The following is a 19,723-nucleotide window of genomic DNA, read 5'->3' on the forward strand; positions in this document are numbered from 1 at the left end:
AAAGGACATTCAAGGAAAGACGCTTCTGAAGTAGTGAGCATGGAGATAATTATTTTTATTCTTAGTCAGTAGCAAGTTCTCCTAATATGGTTTCTGTTTTGGACCAGTTGGAGATGTGATCTCATTGGCTGGAGACTTGCAAAGCACCCAAGTAAGTTAGGAGCACAGCGACACGGACTTTCAGTGGCACATAAGCTTCTAAGATTCAAGTCCTTCTTTCGTGAAGAACGTGTGCAAATTTTCTCCACACAGACATTCATTTAATCAAGGGTAATAGGCTTGGTGGGGAGAGAGCCTCACAAGAATTAGCTAGTATAGTCTTCTTTGATATCTATATCAATCACACTGTGCAGATTACTCAAGGTCTTGTCTTACCAAAAGCTGTAGTTAACATAGTCTTGTGCTGTAAGTGGAGAGTGTCTGTGGAATGGAATGGTGAAGGAGAGCGTGCTTGAGAACTCTTGCTTTTTTGCAGGAAGGGCCAACAGTGTCCCTAAAGAACAGTCAGGGTTGTATGTCAGGACATATCTGTGGGAGAATCCCTGAGACCATGAGAGGACATGGAGCCCTGAAAAATCTGCTTAATTTTGCCTGTTCCATTTTGTCTCTATTGCTTCCAGAGGCAATAGGAAAGGGCCTCCTGGGTCCTATCTAAGCCAGCTGTCTGGGTTGGGCAGTCTAATTTAAACGACCCAGTGAATGTTGTTCCCACCCATCTACAGGGAGACTACTGCAACCATTGGGGATCATCACTGCATTCAGCTTCACCTGATCTTTGCCTGTTTCTTCCATGTAGTTAGCATGCGGGTAGCTCCAGAACCAGTCCTTTCTGCTTCTTTGTGCCTTGGGATGAGGAGGTTCTCCATGGGATTGGTTTTCTTTCTGTTTGTTTTTTTGCAGAATAAAGATGGTGAGATCAAGAAGGCTGGTTCAGATGGTAAGTAACATCCGATCCCCTGGCTCCTTCACTGAGCAGCAGTCTCCATCTGAGCAGTCATGTTCCAAGCCAAGGCTGTGGAATTCCAAGACAGCAGTCAAGAGCATGTAACTTATATCCTTGGATGTAGTTGACATTTGCTTCTGGGGAGACGTCCCAGCAGTTCCACCTGTTGCAGCCCCAAGCACAGCTTACCTGGGGGTGGCACCAGCAGGTGGGAAGGCCATCATAGCCAGGGCACTTCCAGGCTTCTGGTGTTTTAAGCTCTATGTTGGGTAGATCCATTTGAGCAGTCAGACAACTCGGTGTTTATCGGTGGCTGCTTGAACCTTCTCCAAACTAGCACCACTCCTGGTGGAGCTGTATAAGCAAGAATCGCAAAAGGACATATTTGAAAAGTACAAGGTAGTAGAACCAGGCACTAAAACTCCTTGGGGGCAGGCAGAGGCTGCATCTGTGTACATTTCACTGTGCATATGGCTGCTTTCTGTGCTGGGGAGAGACTGTGCCAGGACAGGCAGGCTTCTGTGAATGGAACTAAAGACTGCACAGCCAGGCACTGGTGTGTCTAGGACATGCCACCAGAACCTCTTGCTTCACATCCCCGGAGTTCCTGAGGCTGCTGCCATTGTAGGGGTTCTGCTCCCAGTTGCTCTGATGTGAACCCACCTTGGGATTACAGACAAGCTCTCCAATCCTGGGCAATAGCTCAGATCAGGATAGATGCAGAGATGATTCTTTTAGGGTCCGAGGCTTGCAGTCCCGACCTCCCTACGTGCAGCCCTGCTAGATTTGCCTCCACAGTTCTGTGTAAACTAAATCTCTAGCTGGAGCCAGGAGGGAATCTCCCTTCTGAGTACCATTCAACAGGCCTGAGCCATTCCTGGGGTGGGGCTTCAACTTTCTGGAGCAACCGCTGTGGATAAATGCTGAGATAATAATAGATAAATAATAGGCCATGGCTCTGGTCCTATATGGCAGGACTCATACTGAGTTCTGTCTCTGGCACAGTCAGTGGCAGAATTTATACTGACTGCACGTGGAGCTCAGATTTCCCCATCTTCTCCAATGTGAATAATGAAATGCTGCCTTTTGAGGCCTCTTTACATGTTTCCTTCAGGGGTGTGCTACAAGGGGTTTTATGGAACAATATTATTACCAGCTCTAGTTTTCATGTGGCAGGAAAACCACTGATTGAGCTTCTCGGGCTCTGATTAGGGAGATCAGACTAAATAATCACAATTGCCTTTCTGGCTCCATCATCTAAGAAAGTAGTGAGATTAATGGTGCAACCCAGCTGGCTCTGGTATAGCCGTATAGTGTGTTACCCAATCCCTTGTGCAATGCCTCTCTGGGACATTGATGCCTCTTGTCAGAGGGAATCACATTGGTATGGACCAGGAATGTATTAGGTTAATTAAAATGATTAATGAGCAGATGTCCTTTAGCAGACATTTTAAAGCAGACAGATAGCTTCACCCTTTTAATGATAATGCATGAATAAAATGACAAAATTCAAAAGCCCTGTATCCAGCAAGTTAGGTGATTTCTAGTGTGGTCAGGTGACATGTAGACATTAGAGTAAGTAAAAAAGATCAGTCTGTTTCCCAAAAAAGGTAAAAACAAGGAAAAGGTCTTGCTGCTTTGAAAATGTTCTCTTTTTTTCAATTTAACTTATTTTTTTTAGCTTTTGTGTTGTTCAGAGAAGAAAAATTAACACATCATCTCACTGCCTCTGTTATTTTTCCCCCTGTGGAGAAAGGGGATACTGTATTTTCTCACATATAACACTCCCTCAAAATAAAACATGCACTATGTTTTTGAAAGGCAGAATGTAGAAAAAAGATTTTTCCAGAGTCATGGTTGACCGTGTGACATAGATAAAGTCCTCCTGGAAACAGAGTGTCTGGGAAGTATGACATCCCAGGAGACCACCTGAGTGAGGCAGCAAGAGATTCTCAATGTGGCTGGAAGTTCCTGCTGCTTCACTCAGGCTATCTCCAGGGACGCCACACTTCCTGCACACTGTTCCCAGAAGGACTTTATGCCACATAGGTTAGGCCCCAGACCCTTGCAACAGCAGTAGCAAGACTGTTAGTTCTTTCATGTAAGTAGTTCTTTATATCGGTTCCTGTAAATAGTGTTGTTTCCACATTACAAACTTCATCAAGATAGAGCCAGCAGCTCACTTGCTACTTCAGGCGTGAAGTACAGTACTTAGGCAATAGCTATGGCTGCGAGAGGAATAATGCAGGAGTTTACCCTTTAGTTGTCTGTGCCAGACAAAGTGGTGGCCATCTTTGCAGCTGTACGGTATGCACAGTTGGAAGGACTGGTTTAGGGAGGAAAGGTGTGTATTGTAGGCAAGAAAATATGATATCTTATTACACGCACAAACACACACACAAAGTTTAGAAAATTAATATTTATCTGCTCTGGGCTCCCTGTCAAAGATGACAGGAGACAGGGGCAGTGGGACCCAGGGGAACCCAGCAGGAGTCAGGAGAAAAGCCAGCTGGGCTGGGCCCACCCCCAGCCCCCGAAAGTGCCTGCCTGCTGCAGCTTTCCCTGTGCCCGCCAACTGCAACACCATGTGGCCCCCAGCTGCATCGCTGGACCTGGGAGCAGGGTACCCTGGGGCCGGGTGAATGAGTGTGTGTAGTGAGGAAAGCACAGTGTGTGTGTGTGTGTGTGTGTGTGTATGTGTGTAGTGAGGCAAGCAGTGTGTGTGTGTGTGTGTGTGTGTGTGTGTGTTCGTAGGGCAAGTCCCACAGCCACCCCCCACCATACACATGCATCCACACACACCCTTGCACTGCCATACATGCAGACCCCCACACCCACTCTCTCACACAGCCCAGTCACCCTCCCCTGACATGCATCCCCCTACAAACCCACACCCCACATATCCACATACACCTACATGCTCCCTCAACCCCTCCACCTATCCACCCTGCTACACACCCACACCCTCCCCCACATACCCATCCTTCCATGCCCCCCACAGCAGCACTCTGCCTAAAATAATTGCCTGCCCCTGGGGTACACCCACTGTGGCAAGGCACCACCACCACAGAGTGGTACAGGAGGGGGCCTGAAGATTTTATCTCTACCTCTATAAAACCTAACTGTGGTCCAGTTCCCAAGCAACATAAATCAAAAATGCCCTTTTTTAGTGGAATAAGTGTTCCACATTGAGGATTACGCTATAGAACAGCAGCCCTTTACCTTCCCATCTTACCTTACTGTATGTAACATTCCTGTGTAGACCAAGCCACAGCATAGCCTAGACTATCCCCAAAAAGGACACAGGTCCTCTTGGCAGCCTGTTTGCATCCCTTATCTCACACCAAGGGCCTCAATTTCAAACCTGCTGAGCTGAAGTCAGTTGAAACCTAATTTCAAACAACTCTAGCTGAAGTCAGTGGCCTGTGAGGATACTAACACCTCTGAAAATAAGCCTCAGATTTTCTTTCATCTCTCATTGCTAGGCTATTTGAGGTAAATGTTTTCTGATGCAGGGTAAAGCCGTTTCTTCTCTTTGCAGGCAGTTACTTATTCTGCTTGCCTATAGTCTCCCTGCCCTGAGGTTGAGCTCAGTAATTATCCCAGAGGCTGATTTTTTTTCAGTGGTTGAATCATTTGCATTGAGACCCTGCAGAAATGTAGAAGTAGGTGAATCTCAGGGCCTGTCTCCATTTGAATGTAGAGTAAGTAGTGCAGAGCAGGGGGTGTCAAATATACGGCCCACAAATGAGGTATAGTGTAAATTCCGAGTACAGTAGCTATTCCAAGAGAAGGCATTCTTCTGCAAGTGTTCCACATTAACTGGAGACCCAAATGTCAAAGGCACTGAAATTCTGGCAAAAGAATGAGTTATTCCAGAATAGATACTGCACTTTCAGAGTGTTTTAAATTAAAGCAGGTTGGATTCTGTTAAACAGGAACAAGGCACTCTTATTTTCAAAGAAGGGCATCCACACTTGGAGTTATGCAGGAGGAGAGTTATTCTAGAGGGAACCATGTGTAGCAAAGCCCACAGGTTTCAGTCAGATACAGAACTGGGTGTATCTTTGGGTCAGAACCCAGCTTGGTTTTTTGTTTTTTTTTTAAATGAGGTCTGATTTGGAACTAAGATGCTTTAACTTATATTTTCCTTGGGAGAGTCTAAAGCTCTGCTTTAATAAATGACTGTATTAAGCAAGCAACAGAGCTCTTCCTTGCAATTCATATCCATTCTGTGCATCTTGGAGCCAGAGCTGCTGATTTTAGGGAGTAGGGCTCTGTTCTCATAGGCCTTGCAGAGCCTGCTTAGCCATGGTCAAGGAAGCTAGAAAATTGTTTTTTACGTATCAACAAGAGAATTCTTTGCTAAGCTGCAATCAGTTAGCCCTGTGCAAGCCCACTGTAATCAATAGGACTGACTGCCTCGGGGTCACAGGCTTGGACTACAGGTTGTTACCAGTAAAGAAGCCTGAGAGAAAAGAGCCCATCTTGATTTTTCAGATCCCATGGTGAGCCTCATGGGCTGGCAGCAATAAGGGAAGCTAATTTCTTGTGTATGCTTGGACCTGTTGGATGTCATCCTTGGGGATGGCAATGAGGGAGCTCAAAAGGGATGGGGGGGCTCTTACAAATCGCTTGCCTGAGCAGAGCTGCACCTTAAAGATGTGTCTGTTGTTTTCTACCTGGCATATTCTGACAATAGTGTAACTAACCAGGGAGGGGGGACAAAAAATCAGAAGTAGCTATGCTGCCAGACTGGCCTCTGTAGTGCTGCCAGCAGTGCAATCAGTAATGCTGCCCCATGCAGTGCTGCCACTCAGGGTGCTCAGCTGGCACATTGCAACTCTGGCTTCTGGGTCTCAATCCCAAATGCACTGATGGGTAGGATGGATAGAGAGGGGGTTGCCCTTCAGTGCTGCTCTTTGCAAGTGAATGTTTCTTGTTTCTAGGTGACATTGTGGACAGCTCTGCGGACTCTCCTCCCCCCTCCCTGAAATCACGAACTCACTCCGTATCAACAGGTGGGTCTGCTCCTCCCCCCACTTCAGCACTCTGCTGTGTACTTAGGAGACCTCACAAGGGTGAGGGGAATTTTAGACATTCAAAGAGGGAAGCACAGGCAGTGCCAGTGCTTCCAACAGGACAACTCAAGGGCAGAGAATCTGCACTGGGCATCTAGGTATGTCCTTGGGCTCAATGTTGCTCATCCTGCATGGGCAGGTCTTGCTGCAGTTACAGCAAGGTACTGCTGTCCACAGTGGTTTGCAAGCTGCAGGGGTAGACTATCTCAAGGCACCTCTGTGGCCAATCTTTTTCCTTCAAGGAGGTTGTGAGGATTAGTGCTTTCTCTGAAGGCCATTGTTAATGGGCCTCAAGCTTCTGCTGAGAATGGGACTGGCTCCCATTAGTTAAGAGCATGAAAAGTAGCACCAGACTCCTCCTGTGCTCCCTTGCTGGTGTATGCTGAACTAGGTGCATACATGCATTACACACATCTTTTCCTTGCTTTCCTATTCAGATGCCTCTTTGCGAAGTCGCCCTGCTGACACCTTGGGCCGAGCAGCAGTAGTGGAGCAGGGCAGTGTGCCCAGCGAGACAAGGCTGACCTGGAAGGCCTTGGGGAAGCAACTAAATGCTGAGCTCAAGGGCAAGTGTTCTGAACTCCATTCTCCCTCCAGGAGGCCCTTTGTCATCCAAGAGCAGAGCAGCCCCACAGAGAAGCAGTCCAGGGAGACCTGGAGCAGCAGCTTGCCCAGGACTGGAAGGAGCCCTCCAGTGCCTTCACCAAGGAGAATTAGCAATTCAGGAGACGCCAGGGCAACCTCTGAACTGTTGAGTTCACCTGCAGCTGTAGACACAATTGCTGAAGGTACAGGAGTGTGGGGTTGGGGAGGCAGAGACTTCTTTAAAAAAAAGAAAAAAAAAAAAGTGGGGGGGCATGGAGGAAGTATCATTGCATTCTCTAAGGGGACAATCTAAAGTTCAGAGAATGGGAACTGCATGAGGTACACACATCAGATAACTGATGGAGATTTTCCATGGTCTCTCAAGAATCAAAGCCACCTCTAAAGCAAACTGAGGAAGGACAAGCCCCATGTGAAGCCATATGCTTAAGGAGGGTTGAAGTCTAGCTTGGTTCTAGTTCCTCTATAACACCATCCTCATTTCTAGATCACAGGATGCTAGCTCCCAGAGCAAGGCTGCCTGTCCCTGCATAACAGAATGCCTGTGAGAGCTTCCCCATAGTGCCCTGCATCATGTTACAGGTGCTTACCTCAAATGGTTCAGGAAGCTTCTGTAGACATTCCTCTCACTGCCTTGTCAGTGCAGTTGGTGAAGTGGAGCCACATGAGTTTAGCAGAAGCAATTCAAGAAATGGTCACCATGTTATTTCTGGGCTTAGAGTATGGGTTTAGTTTAGTTGTTCTGGATAGACTTTGCTTCTCTCTTGGTGCCTCCTGTAGAAGGACATCAGCCTCTGCTCCTATTCCAAGCAAACACTGGAGACAAGAAATGAGGTACCTGTATAGCAAGGTTCAGGCCCCAACAGTGGCTGTGACCCTCCTTGGTGGCCACATGGCTCCTGCCTTCACTTTGGCTCCTTTCCCCTCGCTCACCATGCCTTGATCTAGTTGGTTGACTGGTGAAAGCGAGGCCTCATCCACTCTCAATCTGTGGGTTCTTTCTGAACCCTACTGATCTCTGTCATGCTCTTAGGCACCAAATATGGCACTCCTGGGCCATCCATGCCCCCAGTGCACTAATCACCTTAAGGGTTTATGTTATGGCTTCCAACCTCCCCTACAGCCATACCCGTGCCTCACAGGTGTCACCATTCAGTTGCTCTTACCTGATGGGGCCTGAGCCTTTTGGCCTCTGCTCCTTTTCTCTTGCTGGACCCTTAGCCTAGGCCTACTGCACTGGATGTAGTTTCCAGGCTTTCAGCCCTGGTCTCACCTACTTTGATTATGGGCACCCTGGCCCTGGTGTCTGCCCCTCTCAGGCACTAGGCCCCCATCCCTGTCTCCACTCTCCCTGGGCACTGGCTTCAGCCAGTGCTAGGCCACAGCCTCTCTCTAGGCTAGAACCCCCTTTTGGGCTCAAGCCTGCTCTGTGTCCCAAATCCCCAACCCCTGGCAGGGCTCAAAACACTCTCATGCCCCTCAGGCACCACTGGGACCTCTTCACCCCTGATAGTTCTTTGTTGTAGTTTATACTGGTAGTCTGGGTTGGAACTAAGTCCTCTATCACACAGACTCCAAGCCTGCTGGCAGTATAACAAAATTCTCCCCTGCCCTGGATCATATCCCCTTGGTAGCAAGCCTTCAGTTCCTTACTTGCATTCCTAGGGAATGCCAGAAGTCAGCTGGGCATTTTCTTGCAATCTTTCAGACTGGGAGCTTTTTTGTTTGTAGTTTGCAGGGCTAGCTTGCCTCCATGCTTCTAGCCCTGGGCTTGTCTCCTAAGCATAGTCTCTTCTGATCAAGGGGTGCCCAGCCACCCACAGGGGCTTCTCATTAGGGCTTGATAGCTGGTTTCCATGGCAGCTTACAACTGTTGCTCTAGCAGTGTCTTTGCTACCCAAGCTAGGCTCTATTGTCCTATTGCAGAGTAGCTAGCTCTGCAATAGGCAGTCATATCCTTTAGACCTTACCTGCCTACTCTCTTGCAGCCAGCTCATCCAGAGCAACTTCTGACTGTCAGCAGGTGCAGCCCATTACCTTAATGGGCAGCGTTCCCTTGCTGCCTTTGTTCTTATAGCTGGCCTCTGTTTAGCTGTCTGGGCTCTATCTGCTGCAGTTTCTTCTCTTAAAATAACTGGAGCCCTAGACTCCCTGTTACAGTTCCACATAAATTAATCCCTTGAGTAATACAATGGGAGTTACAGCTGGGGTTCCTGGATGCCAATTGTCAAAGGTCCCTTCTTTCCTATGTGGCAACAGCCTGTGTTACAGACGAGAAGGATGGTTTTGTGGTTGAGACATTAGCCTGAACATTCCCAGTACCCTGCAGTCCAGCTATTTCCCTAGACTCCTGCTGTGCCTGAGTAGCTCCTCACTGCCGAGACAATTCTATCAAAGGATGGAGAGCTACAGTGAAAAGGAAAAAACAAACAAACCAACTCCCCACAAAGCAACCCAGATGTTGCTGCCTCAATTCCCATGTTGCACCTGCTTCAATTCTAAGGAAAGAAAGATGTTCTAGAAGATGAGGCTTTGCATGGCCTACAGTCTGCTTATTCCCCAAGCCTCACCTGCTGTGCTATTGCACTAATCAGTGTTCATTATTAACCTTAAGTAACGTGTAATCAGCTTTCATATTTTGGTTCCACATCCCTTGTTCCAGGCTTATAGAAAAGAAGTTTCTTACCAGTAACTAATGTTCTTTGAGATATATTGTCCCCATGCATGTTCTCACTTGTATTTGTGGGCAGTCCTGAACTTTGTACTGGAGACTTTTTGCCTTAGCAATACCTATGGAGTCTACTCTCTAGCCTTTTCCCCACTTCCTCCATACGAAGGTGATGAAGGGCAGGGTGCACTTCTTGCTCCTTGTTTCTTCCCAAATGCAGAGTTCTACATAGAGTCCACGCTGTGGAAGGGGTAGGGGCACTACATTCAAGAGCTCCACTGACTGGTAACTTCCTTTTCTGCTTTGAGCAACTGTCCACAGGTGCATTCTCACTTGTCCGTGACTCCAAAGCAGTATCTCAGGCATATTTTTAAGTCTTCAAAGTGAAGTATGATTGGGGGATTGCTTTGCTAAACACAGCCTCTGCTTTAGAGCCCTCTGCATTAGCTCTTTCATTTGTGAAGACATGGAATGCCTTACTACTTATAGAAACATTGCAAATGAGGCTATGGAAGTAGACTGAGTAGCTCTACTCCAGCAGTTTTGTGACAGTTTCATGCAATCTGATGTCTAGTAGGCTAACCTCTAGGCTGTTTATGCTGCACCTTTAGCTCTCCAAGCTATATCTATGAAGAGCTGTAGGGATTTACAAAAAAGCTTCGTCCCATGCAAATACTAGGCCAATGACCACTTAACTTCAAGCACATATACAGTAAACTTCAACTTGGGGTATGAAGCTTTGGAAAGAAAACTGGTAGGGAGACCTGATGGCTCAGGTTAACCTCAGCAACCACTTTAAGCAAGAATTTGTGGTGGATCCTGAGGATGACCTCTTCAGGGAAGAGGGTAGTAAAGAGGGGATCCATCTTGAAGGCGTGGATCTTGCTAACCTTACTTGCAGAGATAAATAATTGTTACCAAAAATGCCATCTGCAAGAGATGGGGAGAACAAGCAGTAATTTGCCATGGGCTGAGACCCAGCTTTCTTGTTGACAGCTACTACCAAAGATAATGGGGTAGAACGTGAATGCAAATGCTCTCTCCCTTTATGTGAGACCCTATATTTCATGTGCACATGCTTTTCAGTGAGCAGACTGGGGGCAGGCTTGCACCACAGTACATTAAACCATTTGAGGATGACATGAAGTTGATCCTGGAAATGCAGATACAAATATTTGAAGCAGAATATCAGCATGTGTTATCTCCAGAAAACTCAATCTGTCAGACTGGTTGATCAATAGCAGGAGACAGTGGTGATAGCGCAGTGAGTGCTATAAACTTCATTGGAGCCCAAACAAGGTTGTGGCTATGAAGCCTCAAAGCAGGAAAACAGGACCAGCTCCATAGTGTTTGGTGCTCAACAAGTGTCCTCAAGGTCCCTAACAGGCTGGGAGAACCTGGACTCTAGAAGTCTCTGGAGGGTCTTTGATAGGCTGGGAGCTCTCAGAGAGGTAAAGAGTGTCCAAAGCAGAGGATGTACCAGGCTTCTTATTTGACATCAAAGTTGGGCTTCCATTGGGGCTGGAATTGAGTGGTGCACTGACACTGCTTTCTGTGGTATTGGGGACAAGAAGGATTTCTGGGGTGCAACACAGACACCAGGAATGGGCATCAAATGCTGGAGCATGTCCTTTGCAAGAGGGACAGCTTCTGAAAACAGGAAGTTCTAGAGTTGATGTTTGAAGAGCTCTCTGGTCAGGAATAAAACAATAAGCCAAAAAGGCAGGAGAAAAAGCCTGGATCTTGAACCTGTCTGAGTGGCTAATATGTCTAAGCCATGTAACGCAGGGAGAGAGGAGGAGATGGAGCTCAAAAGTGCCAAATCCTTGGCCCTTAAAGAATTGGATACCTTCAGCTTCTAAATTGGGAAGAAGAGGGGGAAAGTAAAAGGGGGAAAATATAAAATAAAATATAAATTCAGGTATAAGTGGGTGCTGGCTTTGAATAGAGGTTTGGCTGCAAATGAAGACCAGCAGAGTGCTCCATCCCAGGCAGGCAGCTGAAAGGAATGAAGGAACAGGGAATGTGCACCATCTTTTAATCCCTCAACAGGGGTGTCGGAGAGCTCTGGGGTGGAGCTCACTCTAGTCAAAGGCTCAGGTGTGGAGCGCACCCAAAAATAAGGATGTGTGTGGACAGTTAGTCCAAGAACAGAGTTCAGTGCTGCTGTGAGATGTGACTGGCACCTTGGGCTTTCAAGCATGTGGTGTCAGTGCTCAGCATCACATATGTAGCTCATAGATAAATGTTCCCTTTCCTACTGCTAGCACTTTAGACTCAGCCTAGGCTTGGAGAGTTGAGCTCAACTCTCTCCTTCATAGTGTCGTTACTGGTAATGAAGATTTTGCAGGCCAGATTCTACCCTTAGTGAAACTTCTGAGAGTCCCATTAGGCTGCACGTCTTTGACAAGGGCTGCCTGGAAGTTGGCGCACAGTTGCATAGCTGCTGAAGCCACATAGATTCCAAGCCCCCCCTGCTGTGGCTGGGCTGGCTCTTTAGGGTCCACAGGAATGAAAAGCAGCCCTCCCCTTATTTTAGGGGAAGTCTACATCTGCACTGGCTTACAGATGACAGGTTTCAAATAAGTTGAATTTATGTGGTTCAGGAACCTCACAGACTCTCCTTTTTGCTAGAACTTAGCCAGGCAAATGAGGATGCACACCACTTTATATTAAATTTCTGCCAGCCATGTGCAGGGAGATGGCACATGTCACTGCAGTCAGCACCTCTGAACCTGTTCTCTGGGTGTCTGTGTGCTTGTTAGCAGCCCCATCTTTAGCTCAGTTCGTTGCATGCGTGGGTATTAGCAGCAGCAGCTCCTGGCTGGATTCAGTTTTGCTTTTGTTTGTGGAACATAGTGGGTGGATTCTACAGCTACAGCCAGCATAAAAAGCTGAGAGGGGAGAGATGTTTATAGCAGTAACAGCTAAAGGGAAGCCAGGCTGCATACTCCTGTGACCTAGCTACATATTGGGAAGCATGAAGTGTGCCAGTTAGTCATAGTTAGTAGTGTATATGATGGAGAATTTGAGGGGAGACAAGGAGTAGGGGGATTTCAGTTTGCTGTATCAAGGTGTTACTCAGCAGTTTGCTAGAGGCAGCTGCTTCCCTCAGGTAGTATCTTCTCTTCTTTTCAGACAATCAACTGAAACTCAAACCTCCTCTGAAAAACATGGCCAACAGGAGAGCCATTTCGGTTCATGAAGAACAGCTCAGGGACCAAGACTGCATGGCTGAACTAGAGAGTAAGTATGGAGAAAAGTTTTGGGATTAAGCTTGTCAGTGGGTGCATCTACCTGTGCACAGTAATGAAAAATTTCTACACAGCATGGGTGTGTGTTTACATGTGCATGCCAGTACTGCCTGGTAGCTATGGCAACTTAATTTGATACCTGCATCATACAGGTATCACATTTATGTCCGATTAGTTACTGTGCAGTAATGCACATGTAGATGACTTCCTGCGCAGTAACACTGTGTGTATGGCTTGACTTGGGACGAACTTCAGTCCACACACAGCGTTACTGTGCTTTAATGGCTGCATGTATAGATGCTGGCCTAAAAACCATTTACTGTGCAGTAAATTACTGCACAGTGAATGTATGCGTAGACACACCCAGTGTGGAGCAGGATGTTCACGTATCTGTGGAATACCTGGATCAAGCCCTCGCAGGGGTTATGATCTCAGACATTTGGCACGAAATGAGACATTCAGGTCTATTCCTTGCATGGAGCCTAATTCTCCAAGGGCACAGGGAACAAGTCCTAGCTACTGAAGTGCTTTGTAGAACAGCTCTAAAACCACTCCTTAAACTGTGGCTCCAACTCTTTTTACCAGTAATAAAGTGCCACTTGCAATGTGCTTGTCAAACAGGAATCACTAGACCCACCAGATACACTGCCACCTTGTCAGTAGTTTGTGGCAGGGATGTAAAGCAAGGTAGCACTGCCACTGTTAGCTGAAGGAAGCAATTGACAAATCTAGACAAGAGAATAGGAATATTTGGCTGATACAAGTTAGGATTGAGCCCAGATGGCAGGGCAGACACTTCCACCTCAGCAATGATCCCACGGTACTTTTTTTCCCACAGCAGTGACAGAGGAAGCAGTTTTCTTAAGGCAGGGGTGTCCAGCTGGTGGCCTGTAGGCTACATGTGGCCCATGACGGGTTAAGATGCAGTCCCTAGGCCCCTGCCTGGCTGCCACTTATCCCATCACTCCTGCTGCAATGCCAAGGTTTCCAGGCTCTCACCCCCCTCCCTCCAGTTTCTACTTCCAGTCCCTGCTTCCTGGGAAGGGGCAGGTGGTGAGCGAGCACAGTGCATTTGATGGGTAATCTAGACTGTCTGTTCAGCAGTTTGCCCAAAGGGGGGGATGGGATGGGGGGTGTAGGTATGTGTGTTCATCTTGCAGGGGCTACCATGTGGTCCCTACAATCCACAAGTTGATCAGCCCTGTTTAGATCTTACACTGATACCTGACTCACTATCCGCTAAGGATATTTGCACCTTCTCTGAAGTACCTGGTATTGGCCACTGTTTTAAGACAAGATACTAGATGAAATGGACAAGTGTTTCTAATCTTGTGATGTCTCTGTGCTCCTAAACAAAAAGCCACACAACTGTATAATGTATCACGGGACAAAGACAGAATAGGGATGAATTTTCAAGCGTTTGGCAGCACACGTTTGTCTTGCTGTGCATATGCAAATCAGAGTAACAGTATGTGGCATGGACCAGCTGAGCACACAGCCAATTGCCCTGCAGGTAGAATTGCAGTAACTAAAGCAACAGAACAGATGTGCCCATGACTGCATTTGCACACCAGCCCTTTTGAAAACTAGCCCCAAATATTTCCCTTGAGCAAACCGTTGAAATCCTTTCTCAGAAATGCAAATCACTCAAACATAGCAATAACAAATAGTTCAGGCAGTCTGTATGTAATATGGGACATTAGCTCTGACCTGAGTAAAGCTGCTATCACTATAGGCAGGGCTCTGCAGAGTAACACCCAGGAGCTGGTACTTGTTTGGTCTTTTACAGAAGTACTTATTAGGGTGGTATTACAGGTTACCTTTAAACTGTCATAAAGGCGCTCAAAACAGAAGAATTCACCCATTAAAGAGTGTTAACCTGTGCTAAATACCTTCTAAAGGGCATTTATAGACATGCTCTGGCAGATGCAGGGAGTGCTTTAATTAGAGCAGCTCCGAGATCCACTTTAATTAAAGCGCCTGGAGCATCCCCAGCTTGTTGAACAAGCTTTAAAGCACCCCCACTGCCATTTTTCAGCACAGGGACGCTGATACATGACACTGGAGTCTGCTGGAGTGCAATGATTACCCAGTTCTAGCAGACTCGATTAATTGACTCTGCCCTGACATGCTGTAATTACAATGCATCAGAGTGGCCTTGATGCATGTGTATAGGTTCATAGATTCATAGACATTAGGGTGGAAGGGACCTCGGAAGATCATCGAGTCCAGCCCCCTGCCCAAAGGGCAGGAAGTCAACAGGGGTCATAGGATCCCAGCAAGATAGACATCCAAATGTCTCTTGAAAGTGTTCAAAGTAGGTGCTTGTACCACCTCTGGCAGCAGTCTATTCCAAACCTTGGGGGCTCAGCCAGTAAAGACGTTCTTCCTTATGTCCAGTCTGAAACGGTCACGGAGGAGTTTGTGACCATTCAATCTTGTCATCCCTTGGGGTGCTCTGGTGAACAGACATTCCCCAGATCCTGATGAAAACCCCTATAAACTTAGAGGTGGCCACCAGATCACCCCTGAGCCTGTGCTTTTCCAGGCTGAAGAGTCCCATGGCTCTCAGCCTCATCATAAGGTCTGTTTTCCTGACCTCTGATCATGCACGTGGCTCTCCTCTGCAATCTCTCAGGCTTCTCCACATCCTTTTTGAATTGTGGAGCCCAAAACTGGATGCAGTACTCCAGCTGCGGCCTCACCAAGGCCGAGTACAATGGGAGAATGACATCCTGGGATTTGCTTGAGAAGCACCTGTGGATGCCAGCCAGCATTCTGGTTGCTTTACTAGCCGCAGCATCACATTGAAGGCTCATGTTCAGCCTGTGGGCAATCATGACCCCCAAGTCCCTTTCATGTGTAGTGCTAGCCAGTGTAGCATTGCCGAGCCTATAAGCATGCTGCAGGTTTTTCCTCCCAAGGTCTAGAACCTTGCATTTTTCGGTGTTAAATGCCATCATGTTCTCGTCTGCCCATTTCTTGAGCCTATCAAGGTCAGCCTGGATTGCCCTTCTGTCCTCAGGTGTGGACGCTTTACCCCAAAGTTTGGTGTTGTCGGCGAACTTGGCCAGTCCGCTTCTGATGCCAGTGTCCACATCATTAATGAAGATGTTGAACAATATAGGTCCAAGGACAGAGCCTTGAGGGACCCCACTGGTCACAGGGCACCACGGTGATTGACTTCCATCAGTGACCACCCTCTGGGTCCAACCATGGAGCCAATTCCCCAGCCAGCAGATCGTGGAGAAGCTGCAGCCACAGTTGGCCAGTTTTCCTAAGACGTGATCATGGGATACCAAATCAAAGGCTTTTTAAAGTCAAGATACATGACATCAATCTCTTCCCCCTTGTCCAGGTGATAGGTCACCTGATCGTAAGAGGAAATAAGATTGCTCAAGCAAGACCTACCCGTGACAAACCTATGCTGGCTATCCCTCAGGATTTTGCCATTGGCCAGTCTGTTAAGAATGGCCTCTTTGATAATCTTTTCTAGGATCTTCTCCGGGATAGAGGTCAGGGTGATGGGCCTGTAGTTTGCTGGATCCACTTTCCTCCCCTTCTTGAAGATAGGCACCACATTGGCCTTCTTCCAATATTCGGGCACTTTACGGGAGCACCAGGAGTTCTCAAAGATCTGTGCCAGGGGCTGGGCTATGATGCTCGCCAGCTCCTTGGGTAATGCTTGCCAGCTCCCTGGGGTGCAAGCTGTCAGGACCGGCTGACTTGATGGTATCCAGTCTCTCAAGGTGGTCCTTCACAAGCTCAGCATTGATGGAGGGTAAGGAATCTCCATCACCCAGGCCTTCCTGTCCCGTAATGGGCAGGGGCGTCCGTTGGGACTGATGAAAAACCGATTCAAAGTACCCATTTAGCAAGTTGGCTTTTTCATGGGCGTTGGTTGTCACTTGTCCCATCTGGTTTAGCCGGGGTCCAACGTTGCCCTTGCTTTTCCTCCGGCTCCCCACTTATCTAAAAAAGGACTTTTTATTGTCCTTGATATTTGTAGCCAATTGGAGTTCAGTCGCAGCCTTGGCTTTCCTGGTTTGCTCTCTGCAGGTCCGGACCAGTGCAGAATATTCCTCCATGGAGGTGGATCCAGCCCTCCATCCTTTGTAGGTCTGTCTTTTTAGACGCAGGAGGTCTGCTAGTTCCCTGCAGAGCCACGGGAGTTGCTGTGCCCTTTTGCTGCCTTTCCTCCGAGATGGGATAGACTTTGCTTGTCCATCCAGGATTGCTCCCTTCAGGAGCAACCACTTTTCCTGAACTCCCCTCCCCTTTAGGTCGTGGTCCCTTAGGTCCTCACTTATAAGCTTCCTGAGCATGTCAAAAAGTCAGCTTTCCTGAAGTCAAGGACTTCTGTATTGCTGACTGACTTGCCAGCTTTACGGCAGATGGTGAAGGGGATCAGCTAGTGGTCACTGTCACCCAGCTTCCCTTCTATCGTTAGGTCACAGATAAGGTCTTCCCCTGTTGCCAGTACCAGGTTGAGCAGTGCTTTACCTCTTGTCGGCCCATAGACTTCTTGCATCAGAGGTCATCCATGCATGTGAGAAAACTGTGACCGTTCAGATTTGGCCGAGCGCTCTTCCCACGAGATGTCCAGGTAGTTGAAGTCTCCCATGACAATCATGGACTGGGAGCATGCGGCCTTGGCCAGTTCCCTGGCAAACTCCTGGTCAAGCTTTGATCCTGGGTGGGAGGTCTCTAGTAGACTCCCACCAGTGTCCCCTGTGCCATGTTCCGCACGGATTTTCACCCAAAGCATCTTCAGTCATCCACCCTGGGCACCAATGTCAGCTTGCAGGGACGCGTAGCTTTCCTTGACATAGAGAGCTACACCCCCGCCCCTTTTCTCCACTTGATCCCTCCTGTACAGGGTATAGCTGTCTATACCCGTGGCCCAGTCATGGGTGGAGTCCCACCAGGTCTCCGTTATCCCTATGACATCATATTTATTTGTGTTAAGCAGGAGGACAAGTTCCTCCTGTTTATTCCCCAAGCTTCTGGCATTCATGTACAGGGCTCCTTAAAGTACCTTGGACTGCTGGCTTTCCAAGGGTTGCTCAGTGGGCCAGCAGTGGCAGTAGTGCCCCCCATCCCCTGGTAGGCTTAGTTTAAAGCCCGGTGGAGCAGGCCAGCCAGTCTGGCTGAGAAGAGCCTCCTCCCCAGCGGAGAGAGGTGGAGGCCGTCCCTTCCCAGCAGCTCGCTGCCTCTCTCACCAAAGACCGGACTGTGGTCATGGAAGCCGAAGCCTTCCCAATGACACCAGTGCCTCAGTCTTTGGTTCACGACCTCAGTCCTCCTCTCCCTCCACAGCTTGTAGCCTGAGACTGGGAGGATTGAAGAGAACACCACCTGCGCCCCCAACCCCTTAAGCCCCACTCCCAAATCCCTGTAGCACTTCATGACCTGGCTGGGATTGCTCCGAGCCATGTCATTGGTGCCCACATGGATAAGGAGCATAGGGTAGTGGTCAGTGGGCTGGAGGAGCCCAGGGATCTTCTCCACAATGTCTCGGATACAGGCTCCCAGGAAGCAGCAGACTTCCTGAGCTAAGGGGTTGGGGCGGCAGATTGTTCCCTCAGTCCCCCTCAGGATGGAGTCTCCCACGACAAACACTTTGCGTTTTGTCTTGGGGAGAGCAGGGACGGTAGCTACAGTTCAGCCTGTGTTGCCTGTGGGAGCTGGCAGGGTAGCAGGCTCTGCTGGGGCTGCAAGAGGTTAGTACCTGTTGCAAAGCTCCAGCAGGGCGGGGACCCCAGTGCAGCGGGCCTTGGGACCCTTGACCACCTTGGTCCACCCCCATGCCTGGACAGAAGGGGAGGTCCCTGAGTCCTCCCTTGTCCTGGGAGGTGACCTTTGTTGACCCTCCGCCTCCAGGGGGTGAAGGGCCTGGCAGTAGGAGTCGATCTCCTGCTCACAGTGTCCAAAAGTTTCCAAACAGGTGTCCAAAGGTTTTAAAGTTATACTACAGCTGAGGGTTATCTTTGATCTGTTTTACACAGATCGTTCCAGGGTATTGTTAATCTGCCCCAGGGAGATAAAACGCTCTTATTTTCATTCCTCCAACATCCCAGGATGCACCATTCCTAGCCTTTCCCTCTCCTTTGCTACGTGAGCAAACTTTCAAGCCCACAAGGTCTCAGTTCTGACCTGGTGTAAGTACTAACCAAACTCCCCCCTGATGCAATCCCAGGTCAGTAAAACATGGGCAAGATTTTGGTCCTTTATAATTCTTTGTCACTCTTTTCTTCTATTTACTTCACCCTCCTGCACATTCACTTCAAATGTTTTTTTTTCCAACTTTCCTCTCCCATGTCTCCGGCTGGCTCCAGAATAAGGGAAGCCACAGCAAGCTGAGCTACAAGGCCACCCTCTCCACCCCAGAGGAGTTCTGGCTTTTGTCCTTACCCCTGCTAGCCTAGCTCTCTAATAGCAAATCACAGATGTGCAGCTCTGGGATGGCATTAAGCCTTAACCTGCAATGGCTGTGAAGCAGTTCTTACTGGCAGAGTCTAGACGTAAAGTTCAAGTGAAGCAATAAACTCCTGGGTCAAAGCAGTCCCAGCTGGCCAGGGACCCTGGGGTCAGCCTGCCAGCCTGGGCTGGTCCCTCTTGGCTCAGTGTGGTGTGGAGAGGCTGGTTCGGGCACAAGGGTACTACAAGTACTACCCTGTTGCGGAGTCAGTTAGTTTACTCCAGCCTAATAGGGGCACATGTAGATGTGTGGCATTTACTGCAGAGCTAATTAATCTACTCTGCAGTAAACATCTCATTTAGACATGGCCACTTTACTGGCCCAACATTCCACAGATTTAGAACACAGTAAAGATAATCTGCATCTGGCCCCTTGATGGGAGTGTTGTACAGCCGCTCCTTCAGTGTGTCATGCCCAAGCTGGAACGCTCAACACAGCAGCCCAGAATCTGCAAGAAGCAGCATTTGGCATAAATACTTGCAGGCTGGCAAAACAGGTCCTGTCCCCCTTTTGTCCTAAGTTTGACACCCTTGTTCTCCACATGGTAATGCTTGACACAGAATTGGTTTCCTTCAGATGTAACAATCCCTCTTCGTTTGCGGCGCTCCCCTGTATTCAAACGGAGGAATAAACCTGAGGCCACAGCAGACACTGAGACAAATAGTGAGCTCGCCTCCCAGCCTGAACCTCAGA

General features: G+C 48.3%; 1 protein-coding gene across 1 annotated transcript in view; it reads left to right on the forward strand.

Annotated features, from left to right (window-relative positions):
* Window positions 1–19,723, forward strand: part of CARMIL2 (capping protein regulator and myosin 1 linker 2) — a 129,212-nt gene that overhangs the window by 107,467 nt on the left and 2,022 nt on the right. The window contains exons 35-39 of the mRNA XM_059713291.1: window positions 901–937; window positions 5,893–5,964; window positions 6,462–6,812; window positions 12,434–12,541; window positions 19,607–19,723. Coding sequence (XP_059569274.1) covers window positions 901–937; window positions 5,893–5,964; window positions 6,462–6,812; window positions 12,434–12,541; window positions 19,607–19,723 — 685 coding nt within the window. The remainder of the gene's footprint in view (window positions 1–900; window positions 938–5,892; window positions 5,965–6,461; window positions 6,813–12,433; window positions 12,542–19,606) is intronic.

This window comes from Alligator mississippiensis, chromosome 10 (genome assembly GCF_030867095.1).
Source record: "Alligator mississippiensis isolate rAllMis1 chromosome 10, rAllMis1, whole genome shotgun sequence".
Lineage (NCBI taxonomy): Eukaryota > Metazoa > Chordata > Crocodylia > Alligatoridae > Alligator > Alligator mississippiensis.